General features: G+C 31.8%; 1 protein-coding gene across 1 annotated transcript in view; it reads right to left on the bottom strand.

Annotated features, from left to right (window-relative positions):
• The window catches only part of LOC143064328 (uncharacterized), a 28887-nt gene extending 12134 nt beyond the window's left edge, over positions 1-16753 (bottom strand). Inside the window, exons 1-10 of the mRNA XM_076237084.1 lie at positions 16197-16753; positions 13629-13792; positions 12626-12810; positions 11542-11693; positions 10449-10586; positions 9134-9261; positions 8145-8313; positions 7450-7595; positions 6892-7007; positions 5445-5568 (exon numbers count right to left, since the gene is read on the bottom strand). Of these exons, the coding sequence (XP_076093199.1) occupies positions 5445-5568; positions 6892-7007; positions 7450-7595; positions 8145-8313; positions 9134-9261; positions 10449-10586; positions 11542-11693; positions 12626-12810; positions 13629-13792; positions 16197-16738 (1864 nt within the window). The 5' untranslated portion in view covers positions 16739-16753. The remainder of the gene's footprint in view (positions 1-5444; positions 5569-6891; positions 7008-7449; positions 7596-8144; positions 8314-9133; positions 9262-10448; positions 10587-11541; positions 11694-12625; positions 12811-13628; positions 13793-16196) is intronic.
• Positions 16754-18523: the final 1770 nt, after the last annotated feature.

Here is an 18523-nt window from a genome sequence, read left to right as displayed (position 1 = left end):
CAGACAGACATATGCATTACCATAAACCCCTCTGTGCTGAGGGTTTATAAACTGGAGGCTCAAAAGAGCCTGTGTCGCTCACCTTGGTCAACAAAGGACACAGATGGATTCATGACAAAATTGTGTTTTGGTGATGGTGATGTGTTTTTAAATCTTACTTTACTTAACATTCGTGCTGCTTACAATTATCTCTATCTATAATGAACTTGGCCCAGTAGTTTCAGTGGAAAATGTTAGTGAAAATCTACAAATTTTATGAAAATTGTTGAAAATTGACTAAGAAGGACAATGACTCCTTAGGTGGTCAATTGACCATTTTGGTCGTGTTGACTTATTTTTAGGTCTTACTTTGCTGTACATTATTGCTGATTACAGTTTATCTCTATCTATTATAGTTTTCAAGGTAATAACCAACTAGAGGCTCTAAAGAGCCTGTGTCGCTCACCTTGGTCTATGTGAATATTAAACAAAGGACGCAGATTGATTCATGACAAAATTGTGTTTTGGTGATGGTGATGTGTTTGTACATCTTAATTTACTGAATATTCTAGCTGCTTACAATTATCTCTATCTATAATTAACTTGGCCCAGTTGTTTCAGAGGAGAAGATTTTTGTAAAACATTACTAAGATTTACGAAAAATGGTTAAAAATTGACTATAAAGGGCAATAACTCTTAAATGGGTCAACTGACCATTTCGGTTATTTTGACTTATTTGTAAATCTTACTTTGCTGAACATTATTGCTGTTTACAGTTTATCTCTATCTATAATAATATTCAAGATAATAACCAAAAACAGCAAAATTTCCTTAAAATTACCAATTCAGGGGCAGCAACCCAACAACGGGTTGTCCGATTCATCTGAAAATTTCAGGGCAGATAGATCTTGACCTGATGAACAATTTTACGCATGTCAGATTTGCTCTAAATGCTTTGATTTTTAAGTTATAAGCCAAAAACTGCATTTTACCCCTATGTTCTATTTTAAGCTGTTGCGGCCATCTTGGTTGGGTGGGTGGGTCACGCCACACATTTTTTAAACTAGATACCCAAATGATAGTTGTGGCCAAGTTTGGTTTAATTTGGCCCAGTTGTTTCAGAGGAGAAGATTTTTGTAAAAGATTACTAAGATTTACGAAAAATGGTTAAAAATTGACTATAAAGGGCAATAACTCTTAAACGGGTCAACTGACCATTTCGGTCATTTGACTTATTTGTAAATCTTACTTTGCTGAACATTATTGCTGTTTACAGTTTATCTCTATCTATAATAATATTCAAGATAATAACCAAAAACAGCAAAAATTCCTTAAAATTACCAATTCAGGGGCAGCAACCCAACAACGGGTTGTCCGATTCATCTGAAAATTTCAGGGCAGATAGATCTTGACCTGATGAACAATTTTACGCATGTCAGATTTGCTCTAAATGCTTTGGTTTTTGAGTTATAAGCCAAAAACTGCATTTTACCCCTATGTTCTATTTTAAGCTGTTGCGGCCATCTTGGTTGGGTGGGTGGGTCACGCCACACATTTTTTAAACTAGATACCCAAATGATAGTTGTGGCCAAGTTTGGTTTAATTTGGCCCAGTTGTTTCAGAGGAGAAGATTTTTGTAAAAGATTACTAAGATTTACGAAAAATGGTTAAAAATTGACTATAAAGGGCAATAACTCTTAAACGGGTCAACTGACCATTTCGGTCATGTTGACTTATTTGTAAATCTTACTTTGCTGAACATTATTGCTGTTTACAGTTTATCTCTATCTATAATAATATTCAAGATAATAACCAAAAACAGCAAAATTTCCTTAAAATTACCAATTCAGGGGTAGCAACCCAACAACGGGTTGTCCGATTCATCTGAAAATTTCAGGGCAGATAGATCTTGACCTGATGAACAATTTTACCCATGTCAGATTTGCTCTAAATGCTTTGGTTTTTGAGTTATAAGCCAAAAACTGCATTTTACCCCTATGTTCTATTTTTAGCCATGGCGGCCATCTTGGAAGGTTGGGCAGGTCACCGGACACAATTTTTAAACTAGATACCCTAATAATGATTATGGCCAAGTTTGGTTTAATTTGGCCCAACAGTTTCAGAGGAGAAGATTTTTGTAAAAGTTTTTTTTTTTTTTTTTTTTCTGTAATAAATAGATGGCCCTGAAAAGACCTATTTTTAAGAGATATCATCACACTAAAAATGACTTAAATATGCTTATATATATAAAAAAAGAAGAAGAAGATGTGGCATGATTGCCAATGAGACACTTACTCTTCGTAAGAGCCAGCTTGTCAGTTATATATATATAACACTATAATAAATTATTCTTTTTTTTTTTTTTTTTGTGGTCTCGGACCAGTTTATATTAGATAGACTTCAAAGTACAAATAACCCCTACTTTGTATGGGGTATAGAAATATGGATTCACCTAAGCCACGTTCAATATCGCAGCTGCTACGTAGTGCTACGCAGATCCCAACTATCGAACGTGCAGCTATAGACCAGCTGCCACATAGATATTGATAGCAGCCATACGTAGCGGCTCTGCTACGATATTGATCTCAACCCAGGCTTTCACATTTCTTGATCGGTGTAATATCCCTGGGTTGTGTTCAACATCGTAGCAGCTAGCATTGCTACTTTGTCTTAGATATCTTAATCTATCTTTGTAAAAGTTAACGACGCCGGACGCCGGACGCCAAGTGATGAGAAAAGCTCACTTGGCCCTTCGGGCCAGGTGAGCTAAAAACAGCAAAATTTCCTTAAAATTACCGATTCAGGGGCAGCAACCTAACAATTGGTTATCCGATTCATCTGAAAATTCCAAGGCAGATAGATCTTTACCTGATAAACAATTTTACTTCCTGTCAGATTTGCTCTAAATGCTTTGGTTTTTAAGTTATAAGCCAAAAACTGCATTTTACCCTTATGTTCTATTTTGAGCCATGGCGGCCATCTTGGTTGGTTGGCTGAATTACCGGACACATTTTTTAAACTAAATACCCCAATGATGATTATGGCTAAATTTGGTTTAATTCGGCCCAGTAGTTTCAGAGGAGAAGATTTTTCTAAAAGATTACTAAGATTTATGAAAAATGGTTAAACATTGACTATAAAGGGCAATAACTCCTAAAGGGGTCAACTGACCATTTTGGTCATGTTGACTTATTTGTAAATCTTACTTTGCTGAACATTATTGCTGTTTACAGTTTATCTCTATCTATAATAATATTCAAGATAACCAAAAACAGCAAAATTTCCTTAATTTCATTAGGGCCAGGTGAGCTAATAAAAAATGTTAAAAGCTAGATGTGTCAAAGCAACACGAATGGCCCAGTCTCAAAAAGTTGAAAAATCTGCAATTTCAATATAAACATGTGGACACAAACATGATGGTAGTCTCACATATCAGAAATCAGCTCCAAATCTGGAGGGGAATAGAGAAAAAATTTGTATAACTGTGATTTTCAATAATTTATCAAAGTCAAAAGTCCATAATTTCAGCGAAAATTAGCGGAGCAGAACCAAACTTAAGCTTGACCTATAACTCATCATGGTTAACTCACATACCTAAAATCAGCCCAATATCTGAAGGCGTTTAGAAAAAAGTCTGCGGTATAACTGTGATTTTCAACAATTTCTCAAAGTCCAATCTAGTAATTTCAGCAAAATTAGTGGAGCAGAACAAAACTTTAACTTGATCTGTAACTCATCATGTTTAACTCAAATACCAAAAATCAGCCAAATATCTGAAAACCTTTAGAAAAAGTCTGTATTACTGTGATTTGCAACAATTTCTCAAAGTCCAAAGCCTGTAATATCGGCAAAAATTAGGGGAGCAGAATGAAACTTAAACTTGATCTGTAACTCATCATGGTTAACTCACATACAAAAAATCAGCCCAATATCTGAAGGCATTTAGAAAAAAACTCAGTATAATGGTTTGTTGCGAAATGACAGAATGACGGAATTTCGGAATGACGGACAAGGGTAAAACTATATGGCACCGACAACTTTGTTGCAGGGCCATAAAAATATTGTTGTATAAAAAGTTTGATTACATATGGCATTCAGCCAAGTTGCATAAAAAATACAATGGCATTCAGCCAAGTTGCATTAAAAATACAATAACTATATGATTGTATTCAAAGGATTATACTACTTAGACTCAGGATTTACCCTTCCCTTTATAGGGAAAGAGTGGTGTTTGTGCCCTATGCCATATGGCCTTCGGCCAGGTGACATTATATGAACAATAATATGTTTGTTCTGAGGATAACATTAATAGTTTTCTCAGGACATCCTTTACATTATCTGTTCAAGCACCCACGTAATCCGGGAAATTGACACTTATTAATATACATAATACTAGTACTGTACAGTGACTGACCTTGATTGTACTAAAATCATGTAAACAAATTATTTAACAATATTGGTGAAAAACTACCTTTATCAATATTCATAGATCAAACTATGACTATATTAAACTACCTCTGAAATATTCAAAGAGCTATTACATTCAGCATAAGACTTAAAATAAGACCTTAATAAGACATTATTATCTTAGTTTTAAGATACATCATTATCTTAGTTAAAAGCTACATCATCACATGTAGAATATGGACTAAGGTCGTTGGCAAATCTAAGTGGTGTAGAGGGAGCAAGTATCCCCCTTAGTCAAAACCCTATTTATTGTATATTTATACATATATTTCAAAAAGTGCACATCATGGAAAATAGATGTACTATGTAATATGTGTTATCAATTTGAGCAAAAATTACATTTATTGTGCATTTTCAATCCAGCTGACCATATATACAAAATCATGCTCACTAATAATTAAATTGTATTAGAATTATATTATGTAGAATAATTTTTAATTACAAATGGTTTCAAAATCATTTTTTTTATCTGTAAAACAAGTTAAAAAAAAACCTTGCCTAAGTTTCAAATTAATACTACCATAACTTCAGGGTCAAATATCTCAAACCAAAACTTTATCCTGATACTTGGCAGAAAAACAGACACACGATCAGACCATAAATATTATACCATACAATCACTAAAAATTGTCAAAAATCAACAAGTTTTCTTTATCGATTATAATTCTAAGATGATAACCGATCAAATCACATACAAAAAATTAACATTGTCATTTTAATGGTAATGACTTTATGAGAAATTTATAGAAATTGAATTTTTCCTAATTGCTCTTTTTTAACCATGCCAGACATGTTGTTTTGTGGAATGAGAATAGTGATTCATTTGAAAATTGCCTCTTTTCACATTATTTATAATAATACAAACTTAATTGCTAAAAGGTCAACTAGCTTAATCATTAATACTAGCTAGGATAGCTGAATCCCTTGATAAAAGATAAAGAAAAAGAAAAAAACAAGTTTCTGAGCAGTAAAAAAGTCAAACTTTGAATAATATTTACCAGCAGTAGAGAAAGTAATGTTGTTTGTTACATTGTTGACATTAAGAAAATGTGATGTCACACAGAATTCCCCACAGCCATTCTCATCACTGCCATGTCCTGTTATCACAGAAAATAGTTCTACCTACAAAAAAATAAAAGCTTTTACAACTTGTCTATAACAACTTAAGGATGTACTTAGGTGAGGTTAGGTGAAAATTAATAAATCAAGAATTTAAAATTGATACTGTAAGACAGTAGAGCATTCGTGAAGGATAAAAATAAGCTAAAAATAATGATAGGTCATGGACCTCCTTTTCGAGATATTTGAGATTTAAAATATGGCGGGAAAAGGCAGACTTGGACTTTTACCTTACATTTGCATCGGTATTATTTGGATCTCAAAACGAAACAAAGAAAATCAAGAATCTTCTAAAATTTTGGTATACGAACGTTTATGAGCTATTAAGTCTTATATGAAAAAATTAAGGGGTGTTATGGGGCAAAATATTTTACCTTGTATTGTATGGAAAAACACTAAGGATTTCGAACATTTGACACAAATTCCAAAACCTCACCTTAGTACATCCTTAAGATTACAAATTATTACAATATATCAATATATGATATATGAGCACTAATAAATACTATTATGATAGAAAATATATGTATCTTGTTTGACTTTATGGATTCCTATCTCTTACAAACTTTCATTTTTATAGCCAAAACCATATAATTGATTATAGAGAAGGATTTCAACATTTATAACACAAATTAATAAGCTTTTCGGACAACTGAAATAGAAAATTTCTTTTATTTCATAGAATATTGAGAAAAAAATACACCGAAGATGAAAGCATCAAAATGCTGGACTTTTTTTTATATCAACAACATAATTATTGAGTTTGGTGGATTGATATTTCAGCAGACAGTCTGTATTCCAATGAATACTAATTGAGCACCACAAGGGGAGACTTGTTTATGTAGTGATATGAAGCAGAATTCATACTGCACTTTCTGTACAAAAAGAAAAATATCTTTGTGAACTTGAGATTAAGGAGACTAATTTTAAAAGAAGAATGATTCTTCATTAACTTGATCTTTCCCTTGATATTGCAGGGGGACCAAGCCACTTTAAAAAAAAGGGGGGGTCCGAACCCAGGATAAAGGGGATGTTCCAACATATACCCCCATTTAAATGCATTGATAGTCCCAAAAAAGGGGGATTTCCAACCCTTCGACCCCCCACCCTTTTTTTTTTTTTAACAAAAACTGCTTCAACAGGGAAAAGAGGAAGAAGGATTGAAATCAACACTGCACAAGTTTTTTAATGACTATCACAAATTGGTCAAGAAAGTTGAGAAATATTTTTCTCACATCGATTGAGAAATGTGTTAATAGCATGAAAAGTAGAGAAATGACAATTAAGTTGAAATTAAAGGAAATTTAAAAGTTGCTTACTACTTACTTTTGTAATAAGATCTGGTACAGTAAAATTAATTGGTTTAAAGTGACTGTTGTAGTTCTTGTCAAATGTGGCTCCTGGGAAATATAGTGGAGAAATATGTGCTGGATAGGATGCATCTGAAAACATAAGATAACAATGATTGGCAATGATTCTATGATGACTCACCTTTTGTAGTACTGTGGTTTCATTTATTTTTCATGAATTGAAAGTTTGCTTATAATTGTTTTTGAGTGGATTTGTCAGAGTTTTCTTACAAGCACATGGAAAACTTATTCTTTGTTGAACATTTCGTGAAGTTTTATTTTCCACATTGTTCTTGTTTATGATTACAATGTATAATCTTTCTTAACTCAGGTAACTACCAAATTTTCACAAGGGATTTTTTTTAGCATTTTCATGTGAAAAATGAACATTTCAAGAACTTTTTCCTATTCATTTAACAGTGTCATAATACAAATTTAGAAAAAAACATCTTAAAGAATCTTTAATGCATACAGATAGATAGTTATGAGGTTAAATTTAAATCAAGTGCATTTCTGGAAAATTCAATTGCTTTACCTAATGATCTTGGTTGAGAAAATCTGATGTTGAGTGATGGTATCCATGGCATTGCCCAGGGTGCTGTTTTCATTGTGAAGGTACAAATGTTTGTTGTAAACAGAGGTAGCAATGGAGAAATATCAGTCAACCATCTTCCTATCCTCCTTCAAAGATTAAAGAATACAAAATTTAAATTAACAATCCTCAAAAATTGTAACCACGTAAAATACTTTTAAAGTCATATGAAACAAGTGAGTGGTGAAAAATAAAGTGTATCCAATACTTGAAAGAATGCATACATATATCATAAACTTAGTTTTCTGTGCACGATTTTATCATCTTTTACACAAACATATCGTATACGTCAATTTTTTTCTCTTTGTCTGTTATGATGTGAAAATATGGCAGTTATTTTATTGTTGTGTTTTGAAGCCGTAGTTTACTGATTGTCACCTTATAGTAAACAATCAACAAAGAAGCATGAATATTGAGCATGTGAATAACATGAAAAAGCTGATAATAGTTTATTTCAATGACAGATCCATGCCTATTGGGATCACCGGATTTTTATGAGAAGGGTCAGGGCAGGTTTTTGTTCGGCATGTTTATACCACTGCTTGATTTTTAGGCAGATTATCTCTTAAATCCTCAAATACCTATATTTTTCATTTCTTTAAATCTTTAATATTTAACAAAGAAAGGAGTAACCATACCTTCTGAATGATGTTATCCATCTTCCTAGTTCCATTCCACATAAAGGTGATTTTTTATCACAACAAACATACAGGTTTACTGTATGGTCCCAGTGACCACAGGTAGTGTCCTTTGTACCAGGACAGGATAAGGACATGTCCAACTCGACCTTAGAAAATGATTGCAATTCTGAAAAATATAAAGTTTTTATTTATTTTTATAACTTAATTTACTATCATCTGCTCATATTCTTTTCATCATCTTTAATTATAATTAAGACTAGAACCATCATTTATCTTTTAAGGGAATTAGAATTTAACCTCAAAACTTTGAAGGATGGATTGCAAAGCAGATCAACCATTTAACTCTCAGGCAGATTAAGTTTTTTTTCTCTTAAATAGTATTTTGATTATTAATTTTGAAGATATAATAAATATTTTTATCACATAGAGTTTCGTCATTAAATTTACTGTTAAGTTCTTTCAATATTTTTTGCTCTTTGAATTACAAAAAAAATTTGCTTGAATGGTATGACAAAAAAAGATCAGGACCCCCTTTAAAAGTTTAATGGTTGTTCTCTAATGTCTATTTTTGATGGAAATTTATTAGACATAAAACAAAAACTGAGGCAAACTTAAGTAAGAGAACCAATACAAAAAAATTCAATTTTTCCATTTGTAAAGGGGCATAACTCCAAAAAACTTAAAATAGAATACAGTTTTCATTTCAGTTTAAGAATTGTATGTCTAAAAGTATCAGAGAATTCAAAGTAACTCCGATGTAAGCTTCAACCAAAGTCAGTGAATAAATAAGTTAACATTAATAGGATGACCTACTTTTATTAAAAGTCAGCCGACTTGCAAAGACATGTTAACACACTAAGGTTTGCATGTAAAACTATAGATCAATTTGCGCTCTCATTGAAATAACTTAAAAAATGAATGTAGGTCACCCAGAACCATTTATTATAAATTAATAAACAAATAAATATCAGAATTAAATTGATTACCTTTCAGCCCAGGCAAAGATACATTCACAACAACACCCTGACTCCCATGCATGACTTTATCTTTAAAAATCTCAACAACCTTTTCTGCAGCATTCAATTTATTGTTTAAATTAACCTCATAATCAAACCTGGAAGCAAAATTCAAATATTAAGCCACAAACAATTTTTCACCATGTTTATGCCCCTACAACGATAGTAGAGGAGCATTATGTTTTCTGGTCTGTGTGTCCATTTGTTTGTCTGTTCGTCTGTTTGTTCGTTCTTCTGTCTGTCAAGCTTCTGGTTAAAGTTTTTGGTCAAGGAAGTTTTTGATGAAGTTGAAGTCCGAACAACTTGAAACTTAGTACACATGTTCCCAGTGATATGATCTTTCTAATTTTAATGCCAAATAAGAGTTTTTAACCCAATTTCATGGTCCACTGAACATAGAAAATGATAGTGCAAGTGAGGCATCCATCCGTATATTGTGGGCACATTCTTGTTCAACATGTCCTGAAACATACTTTATGCAGCAACTGACATTCTCTTCTAAAAGAATAATTTTAAAGTTCTTTGAATTTAACTGCATACCTTAATGCAGTATACAATAAAGGTCAAGGCGAATATTCATAACTATCTTAAGACATTCTATTAAGTTCAATGACTAATCCAGTTTTAAGTTGGATTTACATAAAGAAAGCATTTCAAAGATGCAATCCTCTCCTGTAAAAAAATAACAGTTGTTTTGATTTTTCTGATGCATATAGATTCTACCCCTGAATCGACTGTGATATGATATTTCTCCACTGGAGACCATTAAATTTTCAAAGTTAAAATGCAAGCTCGACAAGCAATTTAAATATTGAAAATTTAACTATCAACAGTGTGGAAATATCTTATTGCACAAGATTAGGTGGTTGAATCTGTATCTCTGGTGATTTTAAGGTGATCTGCAGGAAAAAGGGTAAATCTGGTAATTGTTAGATAAATGTAACTTCTTATCTAGTAGTATAAAAGAACAGAGTTCTAATGTCCTCTGCTTTGCACATACATGTATTTATCTTTCAAAGGACAATTTTGTTCTTTAAAACTTTTTGCAAATACTTTAGAGAAATGAAGGCTTGAGAGTAAATATAATGCAATTTCCAATACAATGAATATTTCCAAGGAGCATTATTCTTTTAAAAAATATTTGATTGGCACTGATTTTTTAAGCTTTTCCAAAAACATTGTTCATATAAACCTTTGATATGAATTTGATAAACATCTTGCAAAAAGTTTTACACACAGGACAATAATCAGTACCATTTATCAAACAATATCTATTTGTACATACCATTGAGCTTGCCAAACTAAAAAGTTCATAGATGGATACAAGAACCAACCAATTTCTGCCAATTTACCATATCTATTTATAGCCATGAAGAAGTTAGATGTAGGAGTATTCTGGAATGTTATATTCATTTGACCATTCCTGAAAGTAAAATTATAGTTTTATCAACTTGCTGTTTTTGTATTGGCCCTGTTATAGATTCGAGGAAAGCTGTAATGGACACGAGACTCGAGACATGAAGCTATTAACAAATTATGAAACAGAAGAATAAGGAAGATTTAGGCTGATTTTAATAAACTGCTGACACAGAGATATGTCTCACTTTATTGTTATCAGGTTATATTGATACAGTAGTAAAATGCAAATAGAGAAAATAAAATAGCAATACTTAAACATGTAAAGTTATGCAAAAATTTTATTTTGAAAATATTCAATGAACCAAAACTGAAGGTACAGGGCCAAACAATCTCCATAGAAATGAGATATGCTAATGCATATGCTAAACACATATGCATACCAAATATAATTGACCTACCAATAGTGGTTCCTCATAAACTCCTAATACATAGAAACTAATAAAAAGTTTCAAAGTCAATAATGAACTGTCACACAGAGATATGTCTCCCCCTTTTTTTTATATTGATAGTAAAATGCAAATATTGAATTAAAATAGCAATACTTTAACATATACAATCATGCAAAATATTCCAATAAACCATGACTGAGGAGCAGGCCAAACAATTTCCATGCAAAAAAGATGTTCCAGTGCTTATACAACTGCATTCCAAATATCACTGACCTACCACTAGTGGGACCCAAAAAACTGTCCTATTAATTAAAAACTATTTCATTGTTGACTGCAATACTGGCACTGCAACCATAGCTGCCATAAACAGCATACCTATGTCTTGCTTTTCTTTTCTGTAAAGTGATAAAAAACCGACTGCAATTTCAGAGTAAAAAGGTTTTTTAAGTCTGCAAAAAGACAACAGATGGCAGATTCAATGCTGAAAACAATAGCTCACAGCTAAAAATGACTATCAGTGTGTTATCAATGTTCAAATAGGTATTTTATACATTAATTTAAAAAACTCACTGTGTAAAAATATCAGAATACTCAACAAAAGTAGCTGGTATGGATAGCTGAGTCTTACAATCTGTTCCTTTGCATTCCATATCCTGTACTGTTTGTCCTTTGCTCGCCACTACAACAACACCAACAGCGCCAGATTTCTCCATCATTAAAACCTAAAATACAGTACACCAAATTAAATTTTGCTACAAGATAGTACGGTAGTGATATTTTTAGAAAAACTAATCCACAATTCCCTTTAACATGTTTAATTTATAGAAGTTTAAAAAAAATAAAGTAAAGTATAATATGATTCAAAAAAAAACTTTGCTGACACGAGAAATGCATTCCCTCTGTGAATGCATTCCCACCAATGTGTGACTCTTTTTTATTGTTCAAAAGACAACTTTCGAGTTCGATGCATTTCCGTCAAAAACTCTGGTTTTTACTGAACATCATTCATGTGTTTATGGGCAATGTCACTTCCATTCCAATGTTGAGCGAGTGGTTGGAAAATTATAATACTATATTGCACGATTTATTCGGCAAACTAAATTCTCATAATTGACAATCAGCACTGCTGTCATTAGGGAATTGAGCTTAAGTACCTACAAAACAAAAAATATTTCTAGTTTATCCTGCACAATGACGATCACTTAGATACTTGATGAACGTTGATAGTGAAGGGATACAGGCGACCCCCTCTATTTGGTAAATGACGTCGCAAAGTTGCACTTAATTGACGAGTATTTTCCAGTGAACTTGAAAGTGGTCTATTGGATACCAATTTTAATAAGAAGGCCTTTACAAGTTGTCATGAGTCAGTTTAAAATGAAAGAAAAATAATCACTGATTCTGTTGGACATGTTTGGTACAAACTAAAATTACTGATTAATTGGGTACATAATTAACCACAATAACTTATTGGTAAAAACAAAAATACCTGTTCTTTGGGTACAAAAGGATTAAAATTACAAACAACAGGTATTGATTCTTTGCAAACAAACCCCAACAATTGACCCTCTAGCATAGGTGAAAATTTTTTATCCAGAAATTTTTGTATATGGCTAATTGCAGTATTACAGAACTTATATACTAATATACAAACTTTTTTAAAATATGAACATCCTTCGCTAGATACAACAGCAACTGAATGATTGACAGCTGAATATATATTACAACCATCTTCTGCAACTACCATTTGGACTGTCTTATTACCAAATATACTTGCAGGATTTGGTAACCAGTCAAAGCGGGCATCTAATCTTTTTAAAACAACTGGATAGTTTGTACCTGTACAATCATATAAAATAAAATATAAGGCTAAGAAAAGCAACAATCCCCTTAGACAATACATATATGTCAATTCAGGAACATTGAGCAATTTGTACATTTTGTCAAAAATCTAAATTCTCTGAAGACCCATTATTGTGTTTCGACACACTAATGTGATGACATGTTAATTGGTTCTGTGGCTATGTATATGTAAGAGATATGTATTATTCCTGTACACTTTCATCAAGAAGAACCTTAAGCAAACAAATTCTTATTGAAAAACATAATGATACAAAATGCATGAAATGTATGAGCCTAAAATTGGTCCCCAAGATGGTGGTAATTTTAGCAAATCTTGCAGACAAATTAAACCAATGAAAAGGAATGTCGAAATGATGAAACCATTTAAAATAGAGGGAGTGAACATTTATGTTAAGGAAAAGAGGATATCATGTAATGAATTGATTTATGTCACACACTTGACCAAAAGAAAAAATCAGCACTTTTATTACTAAAATTTTACTTAAGTTATTTAGGGAGGGTAAGTAAGTAAACTAACTAATAGTGATAGGTATGGGCTGGAATTACAGAATAGAGTATAATAATTGATGAGTACAAAAATGTCTAAACATTTGCTAAACAATATAAAAGAAAAGGGAAATATGGGCAAAAAAAAGAATATGTAATAAAGGGCTTACAAATAAAGAATTAAAGGATAAAAAGCAAAATAATATAAAGAATACAGAAATTGATATAAATATTTATAGAATACAGAAATGAAGGAGCCCAAATTTAAACCTTCATAGTGGCAAATCCCTGTTAACAGTATATAATACCTTTGAATGATGATGTTTGTATTACAACTTGATCTAGACCACATAGATGATCTACACATTCCCACTGTTGCAGAACTGATGGAATCCAGTTACCCAATTTAGAATCTGGTAATACAGAAAAGTGCATCCTGTCCATGAGAGAAAGGAATCCCTTCTTTGTTAATCTGCAATATAATTGATAGATAAGGGCAAACAAATAGCAATGTATAAGGCAGCAACCATTTGATTTTCTGGGGGGGCTATGGTTTTTTTTTTCTGGACAAATTTTTTTTTTCGCCATGAAAAACAATCTATTTTTTTCGCGACAAGTCGAAAACAATTTTTTTCTTTCAATTTTAGCATTACATATAGTGGCAGCTGAGGGTGAAACAAACAATTTTTTTTCTCAGAATCAAGAACAAATTATTTTTTTCTCCAAAAACTGGAAACAAACTTTTTTTTCCAAAAAAAGTCCCGAGGGCTGATATTGGTTGAGTGGTGATGCAGCATGCAATACGGATTTTGCCATGTATTATTAAGTTTATAATATATTTTCACAGAATCAGATTCATGCAATATCCGTTGTTTTTTTTTTAATCGTCCGAAAATATAAGCAAGAAAAGAACATTATGATTTTCCTGTATTTTTTCAGCTGCCTTTTTTTACAGTTTTTTTTTAGCCATTCCTACATCTTCCATGATCTTATTGTATTTACACATGATTTATATTTTTTTTTTATATAAATCTCTAATAAAGTTACCGGGTAATAATTTTTTGAAAAATATTGATTTTAGTTGAAATAATATTAGGACATTTTTTTAGTTGGAACAGCAACTGGACGTCAAAGATCAAACGTTGACGTCATTCGTTTTATGACGTCACGCCAGGTATGCAATACAGGGTTTACTATGTGATACGGGGTATGCGATACAGGTTTAGCTATGCGATACAGGGTACATGTAGGTACATGTAGGTGATACAGACTGGAAAAAGAACCTTTATTAGATATACAAAATTGCTGTATTTTGTACTTAATATGTGATAAATAATAGTTATAGATACAAAATTGGCAATAACATATAAATACATACTTAGGTATAAATTTTTCATCATCTGGGAGTTTCCAAATAGCAAAGAAAGAACTTTATAACAAAGGAATGAAAGCATATTTCAAATTAAGAAAGACCTTTTCAGTGGAAAGCCCAAAACCTAGTACTTTATTACACATCTATAACCATACAATCCGACCAATCTTGTTGTATGGATCTGAAATTTGGGGTTATATACCACATAAGAAACAAATACATTTGGATAACTTTATACATGTATCAAAAGAAACTGATTATCTTGTACTAGAGAAAATTCATACTAAGCTTTGTAAATTTTCACTTGGAGTTAATATAAAAACATCAAATATGGCATGTAGAGGAGAACTAGGTTCACTCCCTACACTGTATTATGTAATAATGAATATGGTAAAATATTGGATCCATCTTATGAAAGATATTGAACCTTCAAATATTATTCTAAGGGAAGCCATAAATCTATCCCATTCTATGGACAAACATAACCAGGAATCTTGGATAGGAAGCATTAAACATATATTTAAATTTCTAGACTTAGAATATCTATTTGTTAACCAGTCAAGCTTTAAACAAAACCATATTCTAAAAAAAAATAAAAACATCTTTAACTATTAAATTTAAAGAAAGCTGGTTAGCTAGTTTAGAAAGCAATTCTGGGAAGTGTACTAATTTACAATCTGGCAATAAATTAAGAACTTACAGAAAATTTAAAAATATTTTTATGTTTGAACCATATTTAAAAATGAATTAAAAAAAAGACAGGAAAATAATCACAAGATTTAGAACTAGCTGTCATGATCTTGAAATCGAAAGAGGGAGGTATATTGGAATTAAAGCTGAAGACAGAAAGTGTAAGCTATGTAAGAACGCAGTTGAAGACGAACTACATTTTCTTTTAAAATGTCCTGTTCTAAAAGATACTTGATCTCAACATCTATCTAATTTAAATTCTAAATTCAAAAATTTTTCAAGATTATCTGATGAAATGAAATTTGTTTGGAGATTTGTTTGTTACTTCAAACTTATCTAATTTATTGCACTCCCTTTTTGAAGAACGAAAGAAAATTATAGAAAATATTGTTGTTTGAAAAAACTAAAAAATAAAAGAAAAATATATATAGATATATATATATATATATATATAGGAAATAAAATTGATCAGGAGTTGTCTCCCATAGACCTAGAACTATCCTAAAGATTTATGTAATTTCTCCAGGTCACAGTGGCACCCATTACAACTATGTTTTGTCAATAACTTGGTTTATATCAGGTTAATTAGTGTAAATGTGTATTCATGTGGTTTTTTGTTTAAATGTACTTTAATCATTCTAATCATTTTCTGTGCTTTATTTTGTAATTCATTTGATTGTATAGCTCAAATTTTGGGCACCATGATTGGTTAATAAAATTATCTATCTATCTATCTATAAATATGTTTTTGTACTTGTTTTATAGTCTGATAGTTCTGAACTTCTGACAAACATATTAAAAACATAATAAATACCTTCCTTTGAATTTATTTAACACGGTTTTAATCCTACTTTTCATCCATAAGGCACCATATGTTTCATTTAAAGTTGCTGTTTTTGGTACAAAAATAAAATGTGTATTGTTTATGGATTCATCTGCTAATGGTGATAGCGAAGAATCTGTGTTCCACATGGATTCTAAAAATCCGGAATTTGGATCAAACACATGAATTATAATTGAGTAATTTTTGCAGTTTAAACAAGGAAATACAACTTTCTGATCTAATCCCCATATTGTGAAAGAAGGAGCTGTATTTCCTGGATTAAACTGAATTACTTCTCCGTCTTTCAAAACATTCTTGGTATTCAAATTCTTTCTGCCGATTGTATTCTTGAAAGAGATTATGTTTCTCGGTCGAATTATATTGTTATATTTTTTCGAAACAAATTCAGAAGCGTCAAATTCATATGAAAATTTCAATTTCTCAATCACTGGATCATGGACAGTTTTTTTCCCGTAGATTAAAGCTATTTTGAAAACTAAAAATCCAACAAATATTTGTTGCATGTCTACCATTTTCTTATCATGTGACTTATCAAAAAAAAAAAAAGTGTATATCTAAAGTCCGCAAAAAGAGAGATAAGTAGAAGAAATCACGACGCCCATGAACTTCATGATTACAAATTATGATATTACTGTATGCATATCTGGGGCGGATCCAGCCATTTTAAAAAGGGGGGTTCCTAACCCATGACAAAGGGGGGGGGGGGGGGTTCCAATTACATGTCCCCATTCAAAATTTCAAATGCATTGATCGCCCAAAAAAAGGGGGGTTCTAACCCCCGGAACCCCCCTCTGGATCCGCGCCTGCATATATGATTTGCATTGATTTTATCGATTACAGCAGAGACATATAAGTATGCTTCTGGGTACAGTGTAAAAAATAAAACAAACAACAAAAACATTTATTATGGTCTTCAAAGGTCAAAATTGTTTTTAATGTCATTGTGCTGCGTTTGTGTAATTAAATCATTTATGTTACTCTTCTTATGATATCCAGTTATCCATCAGATTTTTGATGATTACTATAACTGCTGCGCATCGCGAAATCGCGGGCATATACAGCTTGTGAACTGTTATAGGATGATTTTTTGTAAAAGATATTATGTATGGAGAATTTCATAAAAGGTATCAAAAGCCCTCTCCAAGTTTTTTTCAAAGTCCGATATTTGTTTCCTTTCTTTTTAATTCGATTATTTTCGTGTTTCTGGCCTCAGACCACAAATAGTCTTCTCCTTTGCTACAATGCATCATTTGGTAAAAGTCAAATCAAATTAAAAATTTGCACCGTTTCAAACATCAAATAAATGTAACTGCTTATATATAGACCATTATAAGTCAAATAAGATATGCTTCAAGGACAATCCATCAGTGTTTTTGTCTTTTGAGAGCCTTACTAACATGCCAATGGTAGGATATGAATCTTGTATAAATGACTAAGACCGACTAAGGCTAATTTGAGGGGTGGTCGGAGGGGTCCTGATCCCGATATCCCGAGATGCATAATTTAAAGAAATTCATATCCCGAAATCCCGAAATCGAAAAATATATCCCCGGATTCCGTAAGGATCAATCCCCAAATTCCGAGCTTCAAAACACCCGATCCCGACGCCCCGAAAAAGGTCATACCTCCCTCTAATCTCTACTTTACTTTCATTTTTGCCAAATCACTATTTTCACTTTCAATAATAAATTGTAATGTCCCATCTAGTTATGGCACGCCGTTTTTATATTTATTCAAATTTGAAGATATCTTATTTATTTAACAATATTAAGTATTAAGATATCTTATTAAGTATTAAGATATCTTTAATTTTTATAAGATATCTTATTAAGTATTTAAGTTTGTTTCCAGTTTTTGGAGAAAAAAATAATTTGTTTTTGATTCTGAGAAAAAAAAATTGTTTGTTTCACCCCCAGCTGCCACTATATGTAATGCTTAAATTGAAAGAAAAAAATTGTTTTTGACTTGTCGAGAAAAAAATAGATTGTTTTTCGCCGCAGGCGAAAAAAAAAGTTTGTACAGAAAAAAAAACCATAGCCCCCCCCCCCCCCCAGAAAATCAAATGGTTGCTGCCTAAACGCGAACAATAGTTGTCCTCTCTAAGGAGGTATAATAGTTGTGGTTCTTGCGATCTTTACACCATGAAATGAAACGCGAAAAATAATTGTCCTATCTAAGGAGGTATAATAATTATTATTTTTGCTATCTAAACACCACGATATGGAGAACGCTCTGAATGGCTTATTTATTTTTCATTTTTGTTATCTATCATACGATTGTTTTTTTTTAAAATGTGT

Source organism: Mytilus galloprovincialis, chromosome 2 (assembly GCF_965363235.1).
Source record: "Mytilus galloprovincialis chromosome 2, xbMytGall1.hap1.1, whole genome shotgun sequence".
In the NCBI taxonomy this organism is placed as follows: Eukaryota; Metazoa; Mollusca; class Bivalvia; order Mytilida; family Mytilidae; genus Mytilus; species Mytilus galloprovincialis.
This window is presented reverse-complemented; position numbering and strand designations above follow the sequence as displayed.